Source organism: Rhinatrema bivittatum, chromosome 2 (assembly GCF_901001135.1).
Source record: "Rhinatrema bivittatum chromosome 2, aRhiBiv1.1, whole genome shotgun sequence".
NCBI classification, from domain to species: Eukaryota; Metazoa; Chordata; class Amphibia; order Gymnophiona; family Rhinatrematidae; genus Rhinatrema; species Rhinatrema bivittatum.
The window spans coordinates 68,149,411-68,176,775 of record NC_042616.1 but is presented as its reverse complement, the minus strand read 5'-3'; the positions used below and the strand labels follow the sequence as shown (position 1 = coordinate 68,176,775).

The 27,365-nt window shown below is 45.2% G+C and overlaps 1 protein-coding gene across 1 annotated transcript in view; it reads right to left on the bottom strand.

Annotated features, from left to right (window-relative positions):
- WNT3A (Wnt family member 3A) overlaps nucleotides 1–8,050 on the bottom strand; it is a 262,446-nt gene extending 254,396 nt beyond the window's left edge. The window contains exon 1 of the mRNA XM_029588289.1: nucleotides 7,980–8,050. Coding sequence (XP_029444149.1) covers nucleotides 7,980–8,050 — 71 coding nt within the window. The remainder of the gene's footprint in view (nucleotides 1–7,979) is intronic.
- Between the last annotated feature and the right edge of the window lie 19,315 nt (nucleotides 8,051–27,365).

The window sequence follows — 27,365 nt, the reverse complement described above, 5'->3', positions numbered from 1 at the left end:
ACGCGCGTCATGTCCGGGAGATACTCGCGTGCCTGGGACACGAGCTGGCCGGGTGGATTGTAAGAGGCCCGCAGTCACCCGCGTATCTCCCGGTGTGCGCATTGGAAAAGGATTTCACAAAAAGGGCCAGGCCGGAGCAGGGTCTGGGTGAGACATGGGCGGGCCAGGACAGCGCCATTCAGTCCGAGTCACGCACAAGCGTGCGCCGGGATTCGACAGCCACATAAGTTGCTGCTGCTATGGACTGTGGGGCAAGTAGTAAAATAAAATTTTAGGGTAGTCAGCAGGGTTTAGGGGGTTGGGGCTAGTAGTGTAAAATGGAGGCAGGTTAGGTAGGGGGTTTAGGAAGTCTGCTCCTTTACAAGGGCAAATTGGGAGGGAACAGGGAGGGAAATAGCCCCTAATGCATCGCCCCGCACATCTACTAAAATCCCACTTATGCACACGCGATGGCATTCACACGCACGTGCGTGCATCGATATAAAATCGTGCACACGTGTGCACATGGGTAGCGGATTTTATAACATGCACGCATAAATGCGTGCATGTTATAAATTTGGCGCGTCCATGTGCCCGCTGGCAAATGTGCATATATTTGTGCACATGCGTCGGTTTGAAAGTTACCCACTTGGAACTGGGGGACGAAGGTGTGCAGCCGGCTGCATTGTGGCGGTGCAGTTTTGCCCACCACGGGAGCGACTGCGCCACATAGCACCACTGCCCCCATAGCACCACGGCAAAAGGTGATGCTCTTTCTGGTGCTTCTGCCAGCAATAATGTCCAAAACAATATCGCCCGCAGAGGTGCCACTGCTTTTTAGCCTTAACCCCCGCCCAAACTCCTCCCTAACCCCACCCCTTTCCCTAATTTAAATTCTACTGCCGTGATGCGCCCATTGTCACGTGCGTCAGGCGTTATCACGTGCGATAACGCCCTAACGCACACGATATTTAAAGAATGACCCTGTCAGATTGTAAACCCCCCTGGGGATAGGGAAATGCCTAAAGTACCTGAATGTAATCTGCTTTGAACTGCTGCAATGTGGACTATAAATGAAATAATTAAACTAATGTCATTTTGACCCTAAAAACCCAAACTGCTTGGCTTCTGGAGTCCTGGTTTTGGGAAGGCCCATGTATCAGCGGGATTTCTATATATGATATGCACTCACACTGCTAATGCTGGGAGTGGATATATAGGAAAAGTGAGTGGTTCACCCTTCCCTCCATTACGTTTACAAGCTAATGATCGCCCCTACTAAATCACAATCAGAATAGCAGGATGTTTATATCTTAATACAGAAGTAGCATGCCAGTCATGAAAAAACAAACAACTATCTGAATGGCATGATTTGATCAGCTGAAACATTAAAAAAAAAAAATGAATAAAGAGATTTGCAATCTCTTAGATAACATATTGCCAGTATCTAATTTGTTGTCCCAAATGAGCATTGACAATAATTGATTTTCTGATCATTATTGGGGTGGAATAACTTAGCCATCACAATATAAATGCCTCGGAAAATACTAGTGTATAAAGTGGTGTGGTCGCCCTGTTAGGCCACTTGAATGCATGTGGAAATACAGTTTAACAAATAAAAGATTATAGATATATGTTTATCGGACTAACAATGCATTTCCTGATTAGCTTTCTGGAGCTTTTACCCCCCCCCCCCCCCCACCCTCAGGTCAGAATAGAATAAGCAAAAGAGGACCATGGTATGAAAAACGTTACTCATCGGTGAACATTAATAGAGGACATAGCTCTTGCTGTGGTTTAACCCATTAACGCTCCTAAACAGAGGATTTGGTACGTCTGTGTTATGAGAATCTAGGTGTGCTGGGTAGGCAATAAAGGAGGCCAGTGTAGAAACTGGAGAGAAATGCATTGCACGATTGGTGATTTAGCCTGTGCTATTTTGCTACTGGAAGCGAAAACAAATAGGCCTCATTAAAGTGTAGGTTTGTTTGTTTTGTGAAACAAATTTCCTGTGCGATTGTACTATCAGGTAGAAATGAACCGCATTGCATAATTTTGCATCACAAAGCGCTTAACCATTAATTTATATAAAAGTTTGCAACCATAAAACTGTACACAAAATGTTAGCATTCAGAAAGTCAACACATTTCGCAAAGTCCACTTCCCATGCTAAAACGGCAAATGCTGCGTGCTGTCACAAATAACAGGTTCGGTTTGCTGTTTTTGCTTGCCAAGTGGACTTTGCAAAGTTTTTCCTCAGTTTTGCACATCAGACTCAGGATTACATTCCTGGCTTTCTGTTGATAAATTACTTGAATAAAAGAGAATGGATTCTAAAATCGTGAATAGTTCAAATAATTCTTTATGTTAATTAAAAAAAAAAGATGTTCGTATGGAGAGAACTGATGTCTATGTCAAAGTTGAAACCTGGTCAGACAAATGGAATGATTAAATCAGGGTATTGCACTTGCTTATTTGCATTCTGAGCAGCATGCCTAATTTAGTTGTAAAAACAAATGCCATGTTTAAATTATGGGGTGAATGTTCAAAGAATTATGCAGGGTTTGTGCATGTAAAATTGGCCTTTGGGCACATATGCAGCTTTTGCATAGGCCAAGTGCATTTTCAGAAGGCCTCACGTAGGCGCGGACCTCTGCCGCTGCACGGACTGAGTAATCACGGAGAAAGTGGAACTTCCAGGGCGTGCGGAGCTAGGAGCCTCTTTCATAAAGCGTGCACCCATGCTTTCTTTTCTACATCTGCTAATCAAGTCACAGAAATTGCATCCGATTTCTATTTTATCTGCAGTTTTGGGTAGGGGTGTGTGTGTGTGTGTGTGGGGGGGGGGGGTCTAGAGCAAGTGGTGGACAGTGTGGGAAAAGTGGTGGAGGTCTCGGTGAACTGGTGCCTGGAAGTATGCACATAAGAAAATATTTTCATACGTGAAATATGTGCATACATCACTCAACTTTATGAAATTCCTGCCACTAGTGTTGCGGTCCTGGCCGCGAGCACCGCGGCCAAGCCCTTACCTCCTTGTTCCCGGACCTGCTCCCGCCTCCGGAGCCCTGGCTTGTGGCTTGTTTGGCGGCGTCCCCGCCGGGGCCGCGCCGCCACGAAGGTGCCTGAGGACGCCCTGCTCCTAGGCACACGCGCGTGCCACTTGGACGCCTTTCTAGCCCGTTTCCTGCCAGTGGTGACTCCGCCCAGTTCCTGACGTCAGATGCCGCGGCCTTGATAAGCCGGCCGCGGCCACCCAGTCCTCGCCTTGCAACGGGTTAGCTTTCCGGTTTCCTGTTGCACTGTGCCCCGGAGTGACTCGCTTGGCTTCGTCGCTCGATTCCTGCTACAGTACCTGCTTGGTTCCTGCCTGCCTGCTACAGTACCTGCTTGGTTCCTGTTTACCTGCTACAGTTCCTGCCTGGTTCCAGTACCCAAGCCTTGCTACAGTTCCTGCCTGGTTCCAGAAACCCGAACCCAGTTACAGTATTGCTACTGTCCTAGTCTGGTTCCAGTTACCTGTCCTGATCCACAACCCGCCTAAGACCCAGCGGTTGGGCTCCTACGGGCTCCTCCCGGGGGAGTACCAGCTTCCAGGGTGAAGAGCATCTACGTCCCGCCTGAACATCTGCCTCCCAGCCTGCTATTCATTAGAGACAGTGACCATCTATTCCCCGTCTCCAGCAGGTCGGCCCAAGGGTCCACTAAATTGAGACTCCCACAACAACTAGTGCATAAACCTATAGTTATTATGTATACATTACAATTATTTTACATGTAAAAGATACTAGATATGTGCATACTTTTAGAAAATAGGTGTACAAACTATGTGGATCCCTGCCATTAAAAAAAAAAAAAAAAAAAATGTGTGCACACTGAAACATACATGCGTACTTTCGGGGGCAGAGGTATGCAGTATTTTATAAACTGTGTGACTCCCACTGCACCGTTTATCAAATACAGTCATAACTTTAGCCACCCGTTATTTAGACATGCACACACACTACTGGAAATACTCTCTTTGTTTCTTTCTTTCTCCCTCTCTATTAAAAGTTAACTTCTTAACTTCTGCCCAGAAGCACTGCAAAAGTGTGAGTTGCAGGTGCCACCCAACCCATTGGGTGCTCGACTGCAGCTTAGAATTCTCTGGAGGCTGTAATTGGGCCAATGTGGACCATGAATTTTGGAGACCACCTACAGTCCTTTTTCAGATGTCAGGGACCTAATATAAGAGCTCCCAATATGCCATGTTGAGTCAGGCTGACAAGTGACCATGACAGGAACCCGGCAGATCCCAAGGAGTAGATCCAATTCCTTTTTGGCTACTCCCAGGGATAAGCGCCGGTGGCTTTTCGCAGGGTCTGCCTGGCTAATAATGGTTTATGGACTTTTCCCTCCAAAAAGCTCAGGTATCACAGCGACTTTGCTTCATTGTTCCATTGGTACTATAAAGGGTTTTACAACCTGCAGGAGCTCTACAGCTCCTGCCTTTACAATGGAATTTACTGTCCTCCCAAAACCTGGTGATTGCTTCATGTCTTGGGCTCCTTTTGAAAAGCTGTTGTCTCATTCTGCTCTAACCCTGGGCCAGATCTACTAAGACGTCCCGGGAAGACTGAAAGGTAACGAGTTAGATTAAAACTCATTAGGGGGAGGAAGGGGGGACGGACGATGCGAAAAACTCCATTTTCCAACTTCAATCGGATATGGTGGTGAGAGCTGTGAGTGGGGGGTGGCGGAGGGCGGAGGGCGGGTTTAAGTGCCAACAATTTGTTACCTCCACATAGAAAACAAACAGTGTCAGACTACATCCTAGGAGACCTGCAACATTCAACACTTGTAGCCTAAATCTGCCAAGAAGGCTGTCGCTGGCTTCCAGTCCAGTGCCCCTTCCAGCCCCCCTTGATTTAGTTTTCACAGCAGGAACTCCCGAATGGGCCCCCGATGAATCAACAACAACAACACCACACTGGGGAACGGCTGTCTCAGTCACGGGATGGTGGTAAACAAACCAACAACAACAACAAACAAAACTCAACTAAAACACATTGCAAACGCTTCAGAGCAGGGCGGGCTCCAGCTGTGCTGCAGAGGGGACGCATCTGGCGCGCACTCCAGCCTGCAGCGGGCTCTATCGGGCACAGCCGGGGGGGGGGGGGGGGGGGAGCTGTTTCTTCTGCCCTCCCTAGAGCTGCTCCGTCCTTATGCAGAAGATGCGGGAGGAATTGGATCGCGGGCCGAGCCGTCTGCTGAGTCGCTGCGCGCTGGCGGAGTGCGCGGTGGCCGGCCAGATGTTTCCGAGGTGGCTGGCCAGATGTTCCCAGACTACCCCCTCCACCCCCCGGTCTTATTATCCGGGCGGCCTTAGCATTTCATTACCGCCTCCCCATGGAAGCGAATTCGCTCCCGCGTACCTGGAAGTTGCCTGCCCTCCTCTTAGCCTAACCCAGCCAAAAAGTTAGGCGCCTTGTTGAGTCATTGGGGGTCACGCTTTCCCCGTTCCCGGCCGTTCCTTTCATGATCAGCTGTGCGGTAACACGAGGCCTTTAATAATTATAGGGGGGGGGGGGAGAATAAATCGACTTCGGTAACCTCCTGCTGCCCGCCCAGAAAGACCCACACAGCCCGTCTGCTGGACCTGCTTCTCTCCGTTTCCTTTCCTTCCAGCTTGCACGTGTTTACAAATGCTTAGAAGACATAATACAAAGGGGCAGAGATAGGAGCGAGTAGCACCGAAGCAGGCGGATTTATCTTACTGGTAGATGCAGGACGTCATTAACCCGATACAGGTAGAGGTTAGGCGTCCATGTTGCTATGCTTACAAAGACGTCTCCTGGCACCAGCAGAAGATACATACGGTGGATATCGTTGTTAATGTCATGCAGGCATCTCCCTGCACTGTGGGTGCACTTCACTATATAGTACTCCAGCAATCAGGGACACACTTTGGAAACGGCATTAACAAGCATTCAGCCTGCTACAAAGTAAACCTACCATACGCCTCATCCTTACGCGGAACATTGTGCAATTAGTCTCGTAGAGATCTGGTAGGATTACTTAGCTAATAGTATTTTATAATTACCCTGGTATTTTGCTAAATGTTCGTTTATTTTTTTTTTTTCTCCGGCTCGCTAGGAAATTGTGTGGAAGGCAAGGCCCTTTTTCCACTGGGATTTCCATCACCCCAATTATCCAAACTTAGTAATTATATCTGTATCTGCATGCCTTGTCAAGCGCCGTTTGCTTAATTTGCTTTGCGGTGAGCGTTATAATTATACACGCTCGTCTCTTAAAGGTGCAGCGTGCTTGCCTTTCCGAGCCTCTGTTACCGACCTTGCCTTCCTTCGCTAACTCGGCTCTTGGGGGGGGGGGGGGGGGGGGGGGGGGGGGGGGGGGGGCTGTCTCAGCCTCATCCCTGAGTCTGTCAACCCTGAAAGTAGCTTCAGAAACTGTAAAGCCGCCCCTCTTTGCAACCTGTTTCGTTTTAGCAGTATTCTCTGCACTTTATGTTCACCGAGACAGAGGGGGGGAAATAAAATAAAATAAATCTGCAGTACACACACCTGCTCTTCAGCTGCGAGCTTCCATGTCAGTGCCACTCACTCACACACTATCAGCTCTGAAAAGTACCCGAGAACTTCCCGTCTCAGCCTTCTAGTTGTCTCTCGTGCTCCTTCTTCTTCTTTTTTTTTTTTTAACACAATTTTTTTTCCCATACTTTTTTGTTTTTTTTTCATTTTCCAACTGGCCAGAAAAACAAAACAATGCTATTAACAAGCCCACAGTGGCTTGCATTTCCAGCAAGTTGCTGGCTATGGACCTATGACATCTAATTTGAGCTATTTCAGTTCTTGCTCTACAAATAAGTTAGAATAACGGCTTTAAAATAAATACATTTTTATGTGATGCCAAAGAAGTCGCATCGTGCACATCTTTGCTTGTTCGTTTTAGTAGTCAGTTCTTTAGCAGGTGGTGATATATATATATATATTTTTTTTATACTGCAAGCTAATTACTTTGCTGTTTAGGTCTCTTAATGAAGATGAAAGAGGAAATATATTTTATTATTGTTTTTTAGTTAACCAGATGAAATGAATGCGGGTTAACTTACACTTGAGCTTTAAAATGGCTTTAGATACAAAGGAGAGAGAACGAGAGAGAGAGAGAGAGAGAGAGAGATCACTGCAGGACTTTTTTTTACTTTAAAGTTTACTTGCTGTTGTCACTCTTCTATAACACCTAGAAAATATGTCCATATTTCACCTTCCAGGTGTTCACCTTGTTTGGCCGCAAAATTATTTCTCTAAAGCAAGAACGTCCCTTCCCTCGAACAGGCTGTTCCTCGACTTTACAAAACTGGTTCCTAAATCATCTCCTCTCGGGTTGTAACCACTTCCAGACAGAGCTTTCCTTGCCTGCCTTCGCATACTGTACGAACCCAAGCTGTTCAGTCTTGTCTTACCTGCTTTTTTTTTTTTTTTTTCAAATATTCCTTAAAGCGATAAGAAAAAAAAAAATAGAACAGACTCATTCCCTTTCTCCTTCGTCTTTCTTCCACCCGACTGACTCAAAACTACCTTGAAAAACTCCTGTCATCTTGTATCATTATCTCTTTAATACAATCAGTACCTTTTGTTCTTTGCAAGGGATCAAAGCAGGAGGATCGCTTTAAGAAGCCATCTGATACCTCTCTACGAGGCAGTGATTTGGGAACAGGTAGCTCAATAAAAAAAAAAAAAAACAACACACACACAGCGAAAAAAAAAAAGTTTAAAAACTGTATAATTATTATTATTAAACGAAAAGCACAAAGCTTTGGCGTCGTGAGCACAAGACCACGGCTATCAAGGAACGGGCTAAAGTGACAGCACCAGTAGATGCCATTCAGCAGACACCCACGACTGGAAATGTACATTAAAAAAAAAAACCAAACAAACAGAAGAAGAAAAGAAAAGCCTCCGTAAAGTCCAAAACGAAAGAAAGAAAGCAAGGGAACTTACCACCAGATTGGGTAACTTGACATAGCCTGGCTCAGCCCACAAAAAAACAGGAAATATCCCAAACAGCTCATCTCCAACAAAATTTGCGAAAACTTAAAAATAAAAAGGTTAAAAGCGTTCGTTTTCTAGTAAAAATAATAATAATAATAATAATAAAAAAAAAATCAGTCCAAGCAGGTAAGTTTCCCAGCGCCCCTCCCCCCTCTTGCAAAGAAAAACTCAAGAGAGGTAACTCTTCTTCCAGCCAAGGCACTGAAGTACACAAGAGGCAAATATTAAAAAAAAAAAAAAAGTTTGAAGTAGGCTCTGTTTAGGGACCCAATCAGCACATATTGCCAAGGGGAAAATTCTGATGCTCCTGCTCCTGCTCTGTCAATCAGGAAAGCCAAGTCAGGAGTGAGCTAATTGCGAGGAGATCGTGTTTTAATACTCATTAAGGGCATGTTGGCCCACAAGCAGTGATAAAATGTGGTTTCAAGGGGGAAGGAGATTTAGGGGGGTTTAAATAGACCAGCGGACCCCTGTGGATTGGGTAGCTATAACAACCTGCCCGGATTTCACTCCCTGGGTAGAAGCTGCTAAAATGCAAAAAAAAAAAAAATATATAAAAGTGTGAACTGCCCTCTTTTTCTTTTTCTTTCCCACATTTTCACGTTCTCCTTCATCTCAAACTTTCTTCTTCTTATTATTATTATTTCTTATTAATTTTTTTTGTTTTGCTTTTGCTGTCAGGCAGAGGGAATGAATTTTTTTTTTTTATATATACAATTGAAAAATAAATACGAAACATCCTTGTACTTTATGCTAAACACAATGTCTGCGTCAGGAGCTGGGTTTTTACCATATGCTCACAAGAAGCTAGGTGGAAATGATACGGAAAATGTAGGTAAGAGAAATACAGTTTTGATCCAATCACTGGGAATTGATAAGACATTACTTTAGGTTAAATCTGCACTTTTTATATGAAATATGTACCTAGATTATTTTTTTATGAGAATAAAATAGAAAATATCGTTAAAATAAATAATTGCCTTCTACTTTCTCTCCTTGGGTTTCATCTAACGCTTTACTAATTATTGTTGTTTTTTTTTTTTTTTTAATAAAACAGTAAGTACACTGTTGCCGACGTTTTGATGTTCACCAATTGATTGTGAAGATGGATAAAGAAGATAGCATAACAAAACAAATTAATCCTAGCAACATATTATAGTACATAGACACATACAAAAAAAAAACCTTTCAATTTTTGGTTTAATGAACCTTAACCTCTCTGTTTGTATCATGAATCCATCTCTCCCCCGCCCCCCCCCCCCCTTTGGGATCCGTAAGTCGTTGCGATTTGGGAGTCCCGTGCAGCTTCGGAATCGCGTGGACCCCCACATCCAGAGCGTCGACTCCCCGTGCGTTTCGTTTCCGCTGAGCTCTGGACGCTCCATCGCGCGGCATCTTCAGCTCGGGCTCCTCGAGCACCTTAACATCTGGAAACGGCCGCGCGTCGTCGGCGCTGGTTTAAGACTCCTGCAGGCCCTCTCACTACCGTGCGCTCGGGCTAGCGCGCAGGTTAACCCGCGGTGAGGCAGCGCGTTTTGGACGCGCTTCCGTAACCCCCTTATGCAATTAGGGGATTACCACAAGCAAATATTTATTAGAGAGAGAAAAAAAAAGAAAAAAAGAAAGAAAACAAAAGCAGCTGCACGCATTTGTGCAGCCCTGGCGCATATGAGCAATACTGTAAGTGTCTACATCTAGAAAAAAAATACCTTAAACCCTGAAATCATACAGGGTCTCACAGCCTACAGTTCTCTTTCTCCCCCTCCTCGTCTTTCTTTCTTCCTGAAAATCCCATCCAATTATAGCATTAATGTAAAGAACTGGGCTTTAGGCTGCTGAAGGTGAGGCTTTTTTTTTTCTTTTCAAGTTAAATTGCTCACATATCAGGTTGAAGAAACACCAGACACAGCTAATGACAAAGTCTGTGCCCATAGTGAAAGTGTTTTGTTTTGGATTGTTTTTTTTTTTCCTGCTGCCCCCCTCTTTCCTTCACCTCCCAAAAGAAAGTTTAAAGCCAAGAAAAGACACAGCCTTGGGAGATTTCTCCCTAAAGAGCTGTGAGAGGGTTATGTTGCCACTCGACTGCTAAATAGATATAAACAGATATAAAAAGAAAATAATAATAAAGAGGGCTCTTGCAGACGGGAGGTTACAATGGTTCACTGATTGATACATATAATAGCGTTTAATATTCTTTCACAAGCGGTGGAAAATCTTACCCAAAACACGCAGTATGCAGGATGTATTTTCCCCTTCGTCCCTTTGTTTGGCATATTCCTTAATATCAGTACAAGTTACTGTATTCACTGCAGTATAATAGTGAGACTGCAGTTACAGTATTTAATAATAGCAGAAAGGGGGAAAGATAGGGAGGTGTCGATTCTTTACCCTGCGCGCTAATATTTAGCGCCCGAGTTCCTATGCCTCTCTTGTTTTTATATCTCGATGAAAAGACTCTAGTGGTGCAGCTAAAAAAAAGAAAACGAGGTCACAGATCATAGCAGAAAGACCTTAGCAGTTCGGAAAACCCAGGCCAGTCAGGCGGAAGAAGGTGGCCCACACCAGAGCGTTATTTCTTTATTTATAAACCCGCGATACTCCGCCTTCGCCTAAAATAGTTTACAGTCACATGTACGCATGGAATGACAGCCACAGTTGCTATTTTCTTGTCGTTTCTTTCAACCTGGGTTCCGATGGATTAAAGGTCGGAGCCCCCCCCAATCACCTTCCCCGAGACCCAGCCGGAACGGAGCTGCTGGAAAGAGGAGGGGGGAGAGCGGGCGGGCAGGAGGCCTGCAGGGAGAGGAGAGACGGCCGCAGGTAGCCGAACCTGGCGTGACTCTGGCACACCTAGCGGCCCGAGACATGAATGAAAGCAGCTGACAAGCCAAAGCTGGGCAAGCTTCCCTTTGGTGGGCTCCTTCGGTGGTTGGATTAAAAAGCCAGGGGGGGTGTTGTGTCTTTCCTCTTTCCTGTTGATAATGGAGGGGGGGGGGGGGGGGAAGCCCGACGCTGGGAGGGATTAGGAAAGTTAAAGTGTCCTGGAAGGCTTCATATTCTACGGGTGACACTATTAATAATAATAATAATAATAATAATAATAATAAAATAATAATAATAATAATAATAAACAGCAAATAAAGATTCCTGGCCAAGGTCTGCCCTGGGCCAGCAAAAGAGGTTTGGGGCAGATGGTGGGAACATTTTGAAGTCTCTCTCTCTCTTTTTTTTTTTTTTTTTTTTTTATATCCAAGATTAAAGCAGCTCCCGCGAGACGGCGGGGACCCAGTTTCTAAGATAGCGGAAGAGGCACCGGCACCGGCTTTCCACTTGTCCTCGGTATTTCGCGGTCCAGCGCTAGAGCGCTGGGGGTGCAGATCAGACTCGTCATCCGATTACTGCCCGCACAACCCTGGGGCTTGCAGAAACAGCACGGAGGACGGGGTCTTCTACATTTGCTGGGAATAAGAACTAAAAAAACCCAAAAGATATTATTATACCTGTGTTTTGTTTTTGTTTTTTGTTTTGTTAAAAAAAGGGGGGGGGGATCTCTCTGCCGTCAACCGTTTAATAAAAAGGAACAGGAAAACCAGGCGTCCCTGAGGTGCAGCGCATCACAGAATCATTCCCCATGCTTTATGGATTTTCAAGCCGCAAACCCTCCAATCATATATTTTTTTTTGGGGGTGGGGGGGGGGGGGGTGGTGTCTTAATCCAACTAGGAACATGTATCTGCATTGCAAAGATATTTCTCAGTTCCATATTCAGATGAAAGGTTCAACTTTCTTTAAGTAATCCGCAATCTGAGAAACATCAAACCAACGAAAAGGCATTTCATAGATTCATTTCTTCACAGAAATAGAAACGAATCGGGATCTACTGAGCAAGCTGTGCCGTACAGATTGTATAAGTAGTAGCCCCCTCCCCACCTTTTTTTAAACCATAACTACAAAGTCATTTCTGAGGCTGACAATACTTTGTTTCCTTGCACAAAAAGCAGCAACGCACCCCCCCCCCCTCCCAAAACAAACAAACAAACAAAAACAAAAAAAAACAACCCAAAAACCCAATGAAAGCTTTTCCAGGCCAAATAAGGTTTCTACCCCGGGAGCCCTGGCATTGTCTGCAAATATAGAATAATGTAATAAAGCAAGAAGCATGTATTGTATGGGGCGATATACAATACGCTCTTCAGATGCCCTTAATTGTACACAATAAACAAATATAAAATCTCTTGTCTTACATAAATGCACTGCGGAAAAAAAAAAAAAAGAACAGAAATGACCTGGACACAGGAGAAAAGCCAGCGCCACTTACACCGGCAACTCAGTCAAAGGCCACGGTGAGTAAAGGTTAGGAAGCGACATGAAGACAAGCAGATTAAGTGTTCACCAGGGTAAAACACAGGGCTCTGAGTCAATACCCAAACAGAAGGATTCGGGACCTGTCAAGCCAATGACAAAAGCCTGGAAAGAAAGACGCATAACAATGCTTTCGGGTTCCCACCCCCCCCCCCCCAGTTTAAATCACAAAGGGGTACATTTTAACAAGGCGACAGTCTGCTTTCTCTTTCTTTTTTTTTGCGAGAGAGAGAGAGAGGAGGTCATATCTCCAGGATTTAAAGAGGCAGTTTTCGTTTTGTATGCGGGAAGGGAGGGAGGGGATTGAGTATGGTGGGGGGGGAGGGGGGTGGGCAGGGCTGGAGGGAGAGAGTCTTCCTTCTGGACTAATTGCAAATTCATGGAAAGTTATGATGCCTTAATGCAGATCCCGGGTGGCCACCTGCCCTGCCCTTTGATGTGCCAAGGCTGCACTGAATGGGGGGGGGGGGGGGGGGGGGGGTGCTGATATGGCAAGAGAATGCACAATGCACACAGACAGAAAAAGAAGAAGAAGAAAAAAAAACACAGCACATTTCTGCTTTAGAGAAAGTAGGAAGCAGTGCAGTGCTCTGATAAACTGGGATAAATTCATTACAGTAGCTCTGAAAGTGACTTCCTAATTACACCTGCTCAGTTTTCTGGTTGCAATTACACAAAACATTTTTTTTTTGTTTTCAAATGAAAACAATACACAGTTTAGGGGGTGCTAGCGTTTATGTGCTAAAATTACACCATTACCTGGCATTAGTATACAATGACAGCATTATATTTTCTGGTAAGGTCAGGGAAGAGCACTTTATGAAGCTTCTTATTGGCCTTTTTTTAAGTGGTAGCTTGTGGGGGAGATTCTTCTAAGCAGTAAACTGAGCAGTGTGAAAAGATGTCCTCCAGGCCAAACAGCTGACAACCACACCCAGCCAGGACCAGCAGTCTCATTTTGCTGAAGCAGTACAGGGGAGACATCTTCTGAATACTCTTCATAGATTAAGAGACATCTGCTGAGATTTTTACATACACCAATCATAAAATAAACAGCATAATCTCACTACAATATAAGGCAAAACATGAACAAATTATGAAAATAACCCATATCATAAGAAAACAGTAAAAACAAACAGAATAAAGACAAAATATAAACAAATAAAAATAAATTCTGCTGCATATGCTAGTGTGCTGCTGCTCTTGCTGCTGTTTCTACTCACATTCGGGCAGATACAGTAAAGTGCGCTCAGGATGGGCGCACTGTTAGCCCCCGTTTGGTTGCGTGTTTTTGATGTGCTATTTTTACCCCTTATACAGTAAGGGGTAATAGCGCATGGAAAACGTGCATCCAACTCCCCCCCCCCCCCCCCGAAACTAATAGTGCCCGCAACATGCAAATGCATGTTGATGGCCCTATTAGTTAGTCCCGCATGATCCAGAAAGTAAAATGTGCAGCCAAGCCACACATTTTACTCTCAGAAATTAACTCCTTTTCTGTATACCCTCCAACTTAATATCATAGCGATATTAAGTCGGAGGCCCCCAAAATAAAAAAAAAAATAAAAAATCTGCCCGCGGCCCGCGGCCCGCGGGTTGGAAAACAGATGCTCAATTTTGCCGGGTCTGTTTTCCAAACCCGTGGCTGTCAGCGGGTTCAACAACCGACACCGGTAAAATTAAGCTTCGGCTGTCAAACCCGCTGACAGCCGCCGCTCCTGTCAAAAAGGAGGCGCTAGGGATGCGCTGGTGTCCCTAGCGCCTCCTTTTTTACCGCGGGCCCTAATTTGCGTACCTCTTGCTTAGTGAATCGCGTGCCCAGGAGAGTGGCCTGGGTGCGCGTCAGGAGAGCAGGCGCTCACCCCGGCTCTCCCCTGCGGTTTACTGTATCGGCCCGATTGCCATGTAGCCCAAAAGGGCAGGGATCATATACCCTTAGTCCTCAGAGAATGCTACTAGTTCCATAGCTCTTGCAGAGTCTAGTTTAAACTTGCACTCCTTGCTTTCAAAATCCTCCATGGACTTGCATCTTCCTGTCTATTTCCATTTGCCAAGAAAGGACTGGATCACTAGAGGATATTGTTAAGGCATTAGGGAGCTGGTAGGGACCTTAAAAAGGTGGCCCTGTGAGAAAGGAATGGTGATTTCCATAGCAGAATCATCTGTCCTTTACTAGTGTAGAAATACACAATAAGCAGCCTAATGTCCAAAAATAACAAATTTATTATGTAGAATCAGAATATGCAATAAGCCCGACTCCAGCCGAGTTTCGCCCTCTTTCAATAGGGCTGCATCAGGGGAATTTGCATATGTTAATCTTAAATCTTCATCAGGGAGTTGTGAGTAAAACCTGTGAAAGGTACATAATTCAGATGCTGACTCGGTGTACAGCAACACTTTCAGCAGAGTGAGTGTTCGGAATCTCTGTCGTGCAAAACACTACAATCACTTCAGAAGTCGGGCTTATTGCATATTCTGATTCTACATAATACATTTGTTATTTTTGGACATTAGGCTGCTTATTGTGTATTTCTGCTCCCACGGCTTTATTAAGCAGCCTTCCTTGCTGTTTTGTTAGTCCTTTACTAGTGTAGTAAAGGACATAAGATATGCCATACTGGCTCAGACCAAGGGGCCATCAAGCCCAGTATCTTGTTTCCAACAGTGGCCAATCCAAGTCACAAGTACCTGGCAAGTACCCACACATTAAATAGATCCCATGCTATGAATGCCGGCAACAAGCAGTGGCTATTCCCTAGTCAGATGAGAAGTTTCAAACACCCCTGCTTCAGACATCTCCTTCTTCTCTTAAGACCTCTCAGGGTTCTCCCTGTTAAACCCCAGGACCTAGTTCCTTCCTGAGGGAGCGGTCCCTTTCACTGAACACAGACCTCCTCTCATTCAGAGGAGAGAAGATCCCACTTCTGGTACTTTCCATCTGGAAGGAAGACCTCAGTGGCTCCCTCAGTCTGCGGTTGGTAGACTGGGCTCTTCTGACTCCGACTTCTTCTGCACTCGCTGGATGCAGACGTTTTCTCAACTCCGTGATGCCCTCTCTAACCACTCCTGCCTGCACTGACTTCACGAGAAGTGGTGGGGGTTTGTTGGGTTCAGAGGCGGTGAACCCAACAAAACCCCAGGGGCGGTGAACCCAACAAACCCCCACCACTTCTCGTGAAGTCAGTGCAGGCAGGAGTGGTTAGAGAGGGCATCATGGAGTTGAGAAAACGTCTACACCCAGCGAGTGCAGAAGAAGTCGGAGTCAGAAGAGCCCAGTCTACCAACCGCAGACTGAGGGAGCCACTGAGGTCTTCCTTCCAGATGGAAAGTACCAGAAGTGGGATCTTCTCTCCTCTGAATGAGAGGAGGTCTGTGTTCAGTGAAAGGGACCGCTCCCTCAGGAAGGAACTAGGTCCTGGGGTTTAACAGGGAGAACCCCGAGAGGTCTTTAGAGAAGAAGGAGATGTCTGAAGCAGGGGTGTTTGAAACTTCTCATCTGACTGGGAGAAGCTTTACAGAAGTGTTCATTGAGGGAGTTTAGGGGAAAAAAAACAAACTGCTCAACTGAAGGAGTCTGAGAAAAAAAAAAAAAGAACCAGCCTAGAAATTTACCAGAGTGGTAGAAGCCACTGAGAGAGAAGAGAGCTGCTTTAAGAGCAGACACCATGGAAGACCCAAGTACAAGTGACTGAGATTTATTGGACTTTGTTTTACTTTTTGCTGCACAAGCCATTGGTGTATCATTTCTTTTAGACTTCTTTTAGACTGCCATTGGTGTCAGTAAATAACTTTAATTTTAAATAACAACCCTGGCATTTGTGTGGTGGAGAAACCCAGTGAGGAGTAACTCAATGGGCCTCGAAAGAGACACTTCTTTCTTCCCTGTATGGGAACCCCCAAGCCGTCATGGAGCTGCCCTCCATTATGTTAGCAAGTAGCACGTTTAAAACAAATCAGAGATAATTTGTTTTTACTAAATGCACAATTAGGCTCTGGAATTCATTGTCAGAGGATGTGGTTAAGGTAGTTGGTGTAGCTGGGTTTAATCAGTAGGGAATAGCTGGGTTTAATCAATAGGGAATAGCCACTGCTTGTTGCCGGCATTTGTAGCATGGGATCTATTTAATGTTTGGGTACTTGCCAGGTACTTGTGTCTTGGATTGGCCACTGTTGGAAACAAGATACTGGGCTTGATGGCCCCTTGGTCTGAGCCAGTATGGCATATCTTATGTTCTTATGTTCTTGTACCCTCCCTGTAATCCCCTGTGCACAGAACCTGATCAGGACAGGGGCCACATATGCATGTCCCAGGCCCAGTCAGATTCCTATGAATCTGTGCATTCTGCTGGATACCTTGTTACTGATTTTGGAGGAAGAGTAAAAGGGCTTGGCCTGTTCCCATCATGCTGGTAACTCCCTTGTCCTCTCAGCCACACATATGGTGGCAGAACTGTGTCTAGTATAGTAGCTTCTGCCAGGAATGCTTGCTTACCAGTGTCTCTCCACCTTTAAACCTGGTCTCAGGAATCACATCAGCTCTCTGGCCCATGACTACCAGTTCTCTCCTAGCCCAAGGGTATTTACGTCTAGTACCTGAGAGCTGCCAATCAGACTGCTATTCAGATTTCCCCCATGATGAATATTCTTTCAATATATATATGTTTTAAGAATTGGGTAATTATTATACATCTTTTACTTTTGCCTGCCCTGCAAACCAGACCTGATCATAACCCTTGAAGATTGTCAAACAATGTGGCAGTGCAGTGGAGCGATTCAATGCAATGTGTGTGTGCTTATAGTGAGTTATAATCAGGAAAAAAAAAAAAAAAAGATACTAGCACACCTCTGTACAAATGATTGATGAGACCTCATCTGTTATATCGTGTCTGATTCTGGATGTTCCACATTCTCAGATTAGAGGTGATGCAGAGAAGGGCTGCCAAAATGGTGTGGGATCTGCTATAAACCTTTGGAGGTGAGGCAGAAGGGTCTAAGCATATATGTAGTGGAATAGAAAACACGATACAGACCTGAAAACACCTGAAAGGTATAGATAATTCACAAGTGGCAAATATTTTTAGTGGCAGGGAAGCTCTAGGGCAAGGAGTCATGATTTGAGGCTGGAAGGATAGGCTCAGTGGTAACACAATGAAACATTTCTTCAAAGAAAGAGCAGAGGTTACACGGAACAGTTTCCCCAGCAAAGATGGTGAAAGGAAGGAAGCACAGTAATGAAATTCAAGAAAGCAAGGGAAAATTTACTGCAGGGGTACTGAGAAAGGGCCAGGGGAGACCATCTTTGTAGCAAAATATTTTAAAGCTAAAATCAGAAGAGAAGCCAAAAAGCACACTTTTAGGTACTTTAGATAGGAAAGGCTGAATTGTTGTACACATTGGTCACTAATCTGCAGGCTCAATATACAGCGCGACAAAACACCCACACAAGGCCCATGCACTTCATGCAGAGTATGAGTTAAGAGCTTGCATGTAGTCTGCCGTTGGTACATGCCCTGGCTTCTGGAAGAAAAACAGTCAATCTATCTTGGCTTTGGAGCCTGCACTGGTGAGCGCTGCAGTCTTTAGTTCATTCGCTAGAGGCCCATGGCATCTCTTCCTCCAGGGTGCTATAGCAGCAGAAATTACAACACCCTCCATGGAGCCAACATCCAGGGCCATAACAAGGGATGGATGAGAGAGGCAGCCACCAAGGACACAAAGCCCTCTTGGAGCAGAGAAACAACTCAGTTTGTAACTGTGGGCAGGAAGCAGATGAAAAGCCAGGAAGAGTGCCACTGGTTCTCCTGGGTTGGAGACGACTGAGGATGGAAGTGGAGGAAGTGGAGGGAGAGAGGAGCAGGGATCTGGGTGGGAATGTTGGTGGGAGTGGGGGGGGGGGGGGGTGGAGAGATACAAATACACTTGCCTGCCCTGGGAAATAAAATGTTTAGTTATGGCTCTGCCAACATTTAAAGCCTTTTCATCTAATGCCTACGAAGGGGAGATGCAGTGAGCATTATTAAGATCTATAGTGTTGAATGCAGTAAGGACTGCTCTACAAAAATAACACCATTTCTAGGATGTGAATCGTTTTTGACGTTTAAATATCGTCCAATATATTTTAAATCGTCAAAAATCATTAGAGGCGATATTTAATAAGAATTCCCCCGATTTATCGTAAAAAAATCGTAAATCGTGGGAAGGGGGAGGGGAAGGGGGAGGGCGGGAAAACCGGCACACTAAAATAACCCTAAAAACCCACCCGACCCTTTAAAATAAATCCCCCACCCTCCCGAACCCCCCCCAAAATGTCTTAAATTACCTGGGGTCCAGTGGGGGGGTCCCATTGTGATCTTCCACTCTCGGGCCACGGGTGCGTTGATAGAAATGGCGCCGGCACTACCTTTGCCCTGTCATATGACAGGGCAAAGGTAGCGCCGGTGTCATTTTGCAAAATGGCGCCGGCCGTACGGCAACACGATTCGAGTGCAGGAGGTCGTTCCCGGACCCCCGCTGGACTTTTGACAAGTCTTGTGGGGGTCAGGAGGCCCCCCCAATCTGGCCAAAAGTCCCTGGGGGTCCAGCGGGGGTCCGGGAGCGATCTCCTATGCTCGTGACGTCGGGGGACAGGAAGCAAAATGGTGCCGGCGCTACCTTTGCCCCAAGAGTGGAAGATCACAACGGGACCCCCCCACTGGACCCCAGGTAATTTAAGACATTTTGGGGGGGTTCGGGAGGGTGGGGGACTTATTTTAAAGGGTCGGGGTGGGTTTTAGGGATGTTTTAGTGTGCCGGTTTTCCCGCCCTCCCCGATTTACGATTTACACAATATTTAAAAAAACAAAACCGCGACGATCCGATTCCCTCCCAGCCGAAATCGATCGTTAAGATGATCGATCACACGATTCACATCTCTGCACATTTCTTCTTTGAGACCTGTAACATTTGCCATGACCTCAAGGTCTGAGGCCAAGACATCAAGGAGCTATGTAAAGAGATGGAATTTTATTTTCCCTTTGGACAACAAGGATCTACAATCAGCTTTCCCAGTTTCTATGGAGTTGTTTTATGCAGAGGATAGAAAGTCTTAACCAGTGCAGTGGGCATGATGATGGATTATTGCTGTCATGCAGACCGTGATTGCATATCTTTCATAGATGCTTGAGCTTCTCAATCTTTCTGTAAACCACATAAGAGTTGCCATGCTGGTTGAAACCAAAAAATCCTTTTTGTCCACTCCCACAGCACCAATGTTGATAGCAGCCTGGATCTGAGTCTACAGCTGCCGTTTCCAAGTAAGGTTGGTGGTTCCAGAATGCTCCCCAGAGAGCAGAGGAACCATGGGCTGAAGCAGGTTTTCTACCTCATGAGCATGGAAAGTGACAGACCTTCTAGGGTTCCTGTCTGTGGAGAAATGCAAGCATCCCGTGATGAGGACACCCATGCCTGGGCAACTCAAGGTGCTGCAGACTGGCTGAAGTGGGATTAGAATTATTTCCTTCCCAGTTTCTCAGCCCAGTACTGGAATCATAGAAATACAGAATATGAAGGAAAATTAAGGACTGCTCAATTTTCATCCCTGTTGCAATGCCACAGATTGCAGTTGGTCTCTAGATTCCCCCCCATCACTTTTTCACAATTAGGGATCTTCTGAGCTTATCCCATGCATTCTTAAATTCCATTTTGGTCTCCACAGCCTCTACTCACTGGGATGCCATTCAGTGTATCCACCATCCTCCCTTTCTATGTAATCCCTATTTCTTTTAGACTAATCTGTGGACAGGTTGTTTGTCGATATTGTTAATATTAATATCAGCTTCTTCTACTGTTCCACAGTTTCAAGAGTAACAGTTGAACATACCATCGCAAAGAGGAATACAAGTTTTCGAGGTTCCTGCTTTTACGGTAAAGCTTAGTCTTCAATAATTGTGATCTGAGACTTTTAGAGTCCGTAAGAAAGTCATATAAACTGATTTCCTATAGTTTATGACATTTGGCTACTCTTATGAGAGCACTAAGACTTAACGGCTTAAAGTATCAATGCCAAATAACTTTAGAAGCATTGTTTAACTTTTAAACATACATTTTTCCTTAATAAAATCAGAACTTCCTTCCTATTATTTTTTAGCAACAGAGAAAATGATAGCAGAAAAAAAGACTAAACTGGCCTATCCCGACGGCCGAGTTGAGATTCTTCTATTTCGGTTAGGGAAGTGTACAACACCCATATAGCACTCAATATCAGTTTCGTCTTCCCCTCCTCTGCCAATGTCTTTTAGCTGATCCTTCAGCTCTTTTCCTACCACTATCCTTCATATTAATCCCCAATCTATCAATAGTACTAACCCTCTACCGTTTATGTGCCTGCTACCCCCATTTATATTTATATTAATTTTGGTTTAGCCAGCCTTTCCAAATGATATTCAAGAGAGCTTACTGTGTTATTCAGGCACAATAATTTTCCCGTCGATAGCAGGGCTGAATTAGCCATGCTGTCATGGGATCTGTCAATCAGGCCCGGGAGGTGGAGCTTGTCAAAGCAGAGAACAGAGCTTTGCTCTCTGCGGCTGCGCATGTGTTCCCGTGCAGGAAAGTAACGGAATCTCCTCAGTCTGTTTTTTCCGCGAGCGGGAACGCACGCGGAGCTGATATCTCATCAGTTTTAAAAACAGATTTAACATGTCAAAACCGGGTTTCAAACCCTGTAGTTGTGGTAAAATAATGTCGGTCACGGACGGACACGACCGATGTTACAAATGTCTCGGACCACATCACAATTGAGAGGATTGGTGAGTTTTGCTCTAAGGATGTCACCTAGAGCATTAAAACAAAGAGCCTATAGGCTTAAGGAACTTTTTGCCTCACGAAGAGCCGTCGGAGGCTCACTCATCGCCTGGCCCGTTACCTTCATCAGCTCCTTCAAAACAGAAAACTTCTCGTCGGATCCTAAATCTCCCACTCTAGGAGGTAAGGGAAAACCCAAAAGACGAAGGCCAATGGATTCTCAGAAATCCTCAGTGCCTATAGAGCCGCAACATACATCATCGGAGAAAGGAACCTCGGTGCCGACGACTCTGCGCCTATGGCACCGTCTGCGCATGACATCATATCGGCGCCCGAAGTCAGAGTCTGCGCACAACCTAGCGCTTCCGGCGCGCATGGCGCAGAAGACACCACCACGCCGAACACATACGTGCGTGGCGCCGGAGAAACTTACGCGTACGGCGCCGACTGCAGGAAAACTTATGCGCACGGCGCCGAAACACATCGGCGCCGATAACCCCTGTGCGCACGGGATCAAGAAATACGCGCATACAATTACAACCGCGCACAAATCTACTTCCGCGCACAAATCTACAGGCGCGCATTAGTCTATAACTGCACATACGCACATACCTGCGCATAACTCTATATACGCGCACAAATCTAAATCAGCGCATAGATCAAAATCTGCGCGTATAAACCACAATTATTCACCTCAAAAATTAAGGACAGAGTTGAAACGAAAACGATACTCTTCACACAGCTTTCTTCGGAGGCTGAAGCCACAGATACTGATTCATCATCTGATGACTATCATAAGTACTCCAGTCACTCCCATTTTAAAAAATTAAAAAAGAGGAGTGCTACATGGGAGATAAGTCCTTCGACTTCTAAATCATCTCATAAAGTGCCATCTACTACACTACTCGAAAAGAGCAAGTGGGTACAAATTTCTCCTCTAACACTTCTTCAGATTCGGAAGAAATACGTCAGTCAATAAAATACAAAAAGGATGGAGAAGTTCCAGCTTCACCGCAAACAGCTATCCCACTACAACAAACAATCGTATGGTAATGCCCCTCTCATACAAGAGAAGCATTTTTTCAATTGTCTCAATCGTTAGCAGGGATTTTATGAGACGCTGCAATCATCATTCAAAATGACTAATATTGATGATGACAATGCAATACGAACATAAAGCACAGTCCTCATGAAGAGCAGTCGGCCGCAGAACCACCGACATCTCTCCCATGAATAAACCAACCAGCCTCACCAATCAGGTACATGATACATTTTTGATTTGCCTTTAATACCAAACATCCCCAGCATCATCAGGTGGGATGTCCTGTCGGGATCCGCAGGACCAACTACAGAGGCCGTATTCCCTCCTGAAGACCTTACTACCCAAAATTCCTAGAAAAAAATGGGTCACCATTCTACAGCTAGAGGTCCAAAAGAAACAGACCTAGAACAGAAACTCTTGGCCCTGCTAAGATTTTTGATACTCAAGTGGGAACCAACCTCTCTTCCACCACAAAGAATACCCTGCATTACAAAAATCCTGGGAGATGCCTTATAAACTTGCAAGCCGATTTCCAGGAAGACAGACATAAAATTTCGTATGAAGAAAGCATCACTATACACTCTAACCGCAATTACCTCACACATCAATTGTAGTAGAGGTCGGCGTTGCAAGGTTCAAGAAAACAAAGTTGCATACCACTTCCCACCAGGGAAAGACAAAAAAATATTTAGATGAGTTTGGCAGGAAAATATTTCATAACTCGATATTAACTGCACGAATTATTGCCCAGCATCAGTTCTACATGGTACAATCTCTATATGAGTGCATGCAGAGCTATGAAAGGTTTACATTCCTCCCAGTGGCGGAACAGATACCTCAGCCTTCTTCATGTTCTCGACACCCGTCTTGGAGGTCAATCTAATGAAGCACATGAAACATCATCCAGGGCATCTGCAACAGCCATTGCAGCCCGAAGACTAGCAGGGTTACGTTCAAGTTCGATACGTGAAGACTTGCACACGAAAAACTAACAAACCTCCCATGTACAGGAGATAACCTGTTCGGTGAAAGATTTCAGGACGCAGTAAGTAAATTAAAGGAAGAAGCGCTAGCAGTACAATCTCTAACATCGAATCCTATTTATTCGACTACACAATCATTATATAGGATCCACTCGTAGGCAAACATATGCCAGAAGACCCTATAGATCTTATCAAAATCTTTTCGTACCCAGCCATACCAGTCCAAACCAGCGTCCTGCTCCACAAAACAATACAACATCAAAATCAACGAAGAGGTAAACCACGTAACCAGAGGCAGCAGGCACAACAGCCGACTGCTGCAGCAAAAGCGACTTCGTCTTTTTAGTTACTCAGCCGCCACCACAACATCAAGCTCCTCCAGGCAGAATTTGTTCTTGCCTGAAAGCCTGGGAAACATAACATCAGATCAATGGGTTCTGGAGATAGTACGTCAAGGTTACAAACTACAATTTGTCACAAAAACCCATCTTGCCTCATCTCTCCATCACTCAGAACTCTCAGTTCCCATCCACAACTGGGGAGGAAATTGCTTTACTTCGCAAGCAACAAGCAATTTGACGAATCCACCCATACCCCAATCTAGCAGCATTTTATTCCCCATACTTCCTCATACCAAAGAAGTCTGGAGGCCTTCGCCCCATACTAGACCTAAGGGAATTGAACAAATTTCTCATTAAGGAGAAATTCAAAATGGTATCGTTGAAGTCAATTCTTTCACTCATTCAAACCAACGATTGGATGTGTTCTATCGACCTGAATGATGTTTACACACACATCCCAATCCATCCATCCTCGTGGCATTACCTGTGCTTTCGCTACAGACATCAACACTACCAGTACAAAGTTCTTCCCTTTGGACTATCGGCTGCACCCAGAGTTTTCACCAAATGCATGATAGTGGTGGTGGCTCATCTCAGGAAACAAGGTATAACCATCTTTCCATATCTGGACGATTGGCTCATAATAGCCTCAACTCCAAGCATCTTACTGGATCACCTCCATCGGGTGATACAATGTTTGCAAGAACTAGGGTTGGTGATAAATTATCAAAAATCACACCTACAACCAACACAACAGTTGCAGTTCATGGCGCATACCTGGACACTACGTGCAACAGAGCATACCTTCCAGACGACAGAATATCACATTTACGGACGTCAGAACTTCTACACACTTTGAAACATACTCACAAGACCGTCAGCAAGACAAATCCTGGTAAGTTCTGGGCTGCATGGCAAGCGGTGAATTTCATGGTTCCCACACCAGGCTACACATGAGATGCCTACAATGTGGTCTAAAGCGCCAATGGAAACACCATTCACAACATTGATGCAGAAGGTATCGCTGACCGCAAGAAATGAGAAAAGATATAGCATGGTGGCTCCTGGACTCTACACTGTCACAATGCAGTCCTCACCACAGATGCGTCTCGCAAGGGATGGGGTGCACCACCTCGAGATTTACGAAACCCAAGGGTTATGACGATCTCAGAACAGAAATCTACAAATAAATCTACTGGAACTCAAAGCGATTCGCAATGCATTGCGAGTCTTCCAAGACCCACCTGAAGGGACGCAGGGTCATGATCTACACAGACAACCAAGTAGCAATGTTTTACATCAACAAACAAGGAGGGTCCGGTTCATGGTCCCTCTGCAAGGAGACCCTGACAATCTTCGAACACGCTCACAAGAATTGCATACATCTTCAAGCAACTTACCTACCGGGAGTTGCAAACACAAGAGCGGACAGACTAAGCCGCATCTTTCATCCACACGAATGGACACTCCATACAGAAATAGTCCAGGACATATTTCAGCAATGGGGAACACCTTCGATAGATCTCTTTGCAACAGAGGGCAATGCGCAGCTTCCCAACTTCTGCTCGATACGACCAAGCCGATTCAGGATCGCCCAAGATGCCTTCCTCATTCCGTGGACGTCAGACCTCCTGTATGCCTTTCCTCCCATACCTCTCATAACAAGAACAATTCAGAAGTGTATAGCAGACAAAGCTCAACTGATACTCATAGCCCCGGCATGGCCGAGGCAACCATGGTACAGTTTCCTGCTTTGACTATCCATCAAGGATCCACTTCTATTACCGAATCGTCAAGATCTTCTCAGCCAAGATCAAGGAACACTCCTACACCCGCTACACTCATCTCTACACTTGACAGCTTGGAGATTGAAAGGCTCCTTCTGACAGAACAAGGAGTTTCCACTTCAGCACAATTCATTTTGTTACAGTCAAGGAAACTCTCAACCAGGAAACATTATAGCTATAAATGGAAACGCTACTCTGCCTGGTGCACTTCCAACAGTGTACCACCATTGGACTGCTCCCCGGAATTGCTCATTGATTATCTTCATACACTATATGTCGCTGGTCTAGCAACATCATCCATCAGAGTTCATCTCAGCGCCATAGGCGCCTATCACAGACCTATGACATTCCTATATCCAATCACCCATTACTGACTCGTTTCATAAAAGGGTTAACACACATTCGTCCTCCAGTATCCAAACCTCCAGTTCCATGGAACCTCAATATAGTGCTTTATCCCTTTGAACCCATGGATTCAGCACACATTAAATACCTCACCTGGAAGGTGGTATTCCTGGTTGCAATCACATCAGCACGAAGAGTTAGTGAGTTACAAGCATTGGTCCATTATCCTCCATACTTGCAATTTCATCACCAGAAGGTAGTTCTACGAACTCACCCGTCCTTTCTACCGAAAGTAGTTACCCCATTCCATCTCAATCAGACAATGGAATTACCAACTTTTTTTCCCCTAAACCTCATTTGAACGATAGGGAAAAACTACTGCACACATTGGATTGTAAAAGAGCTTTAACACACTACAAAGAAAGAACAAACTCGGACTCCCGGGTTTCTCAACTCTTTGTCTCCTTTGACCCAAAGGCACCTGGACTACCAGTGGCTAAACGCACCATCTCCAGTTGGATAGTGCAGTGCATCAAATTCTGCTATGAAAAACAGAGTTTACATTTACAGTCTACTCCTAAAGCTCACCAAGTGAGAGCAGTAGCAACCTCCTTAGCACACTTAAATAATGTGCAACCCATAGACATTTGCAAGGCGGCTACATGGTCATCACTGCATACCTTCACATCTCATTACTGCCTTGACCAACAAACAGCCACTGATGCGAAGATAGGGCAAGCAATACTGCAATCTCTATCCTCATCTCCACGGTGACTGCCACACTGTCAAGGATCACGTCCAAACAATTATATAACTACTGACGTGATCGGGAGCTTGGGACTCCCATGAGAGCATGGCTAATTCAGCCCTGCTATCGACGGGAAAAAGCAAGTTTGCTTACCGTAAACGATGTTTCCGTAGATAGCAGGATGAATTAGCCATGCTGACCCACCCTCCTCCCTGGCAATCACCTAGTCTTCGACTACACTACAGCTTAATTACAGACTGAGGAGATTCCATTACTTTCCTGCGCGGGAACACACGCGCAGCTGCAGAGAGCAAAGCTCTGTTCTCTGCTTTGACAAGCTCCGCCTCCCGGGCCTGATTGACAGATCCCATGACAGCATGGCTAATTCATCCTGCTATCTACGGAAACATCATTTACGGTAAGCAAACTTGCTTTTACTGCACTAAAGAACTTACAATCTAAGTGGCCACCTACGTCAGCAGGAGACAAAATGACTTATCCAAGTTCACAAGGAGGGGAAGTGAGATTTGAACACTGGTTTCCTAGGCTCTAGGCCACTCCTACTTACTCTTTGAGTTTTACATGACCAACAGTTAATCCAACACCCTGGTCTCCCTCTGTGTGTTAGAAAATTTGGTGTTAACAATCCCTCAATCACCAAAACCAGTAAGGCAAATCATCCAACCTCCCCATTCTCATTGAAGTATGTGGTTTTACCATGATTGCTCTATGCAGGTTACCCCAGTTTTCTGATAGGAGTCATAGCTATTGCTCTGTGACTGTTACCCTGTGCCTTCTGAGAAGCCCGCTGCAGTCATACCACTGCTACTGGAGTTATAAAAACTGCTTTGTGCAGATTACACCACTAGCTCATAGTTCAGCTACCCTTCTCTTTTTGAAAATAAATATCCTCTGTGTTTAATCTATAACTGTTTGAAGCCAGTTAC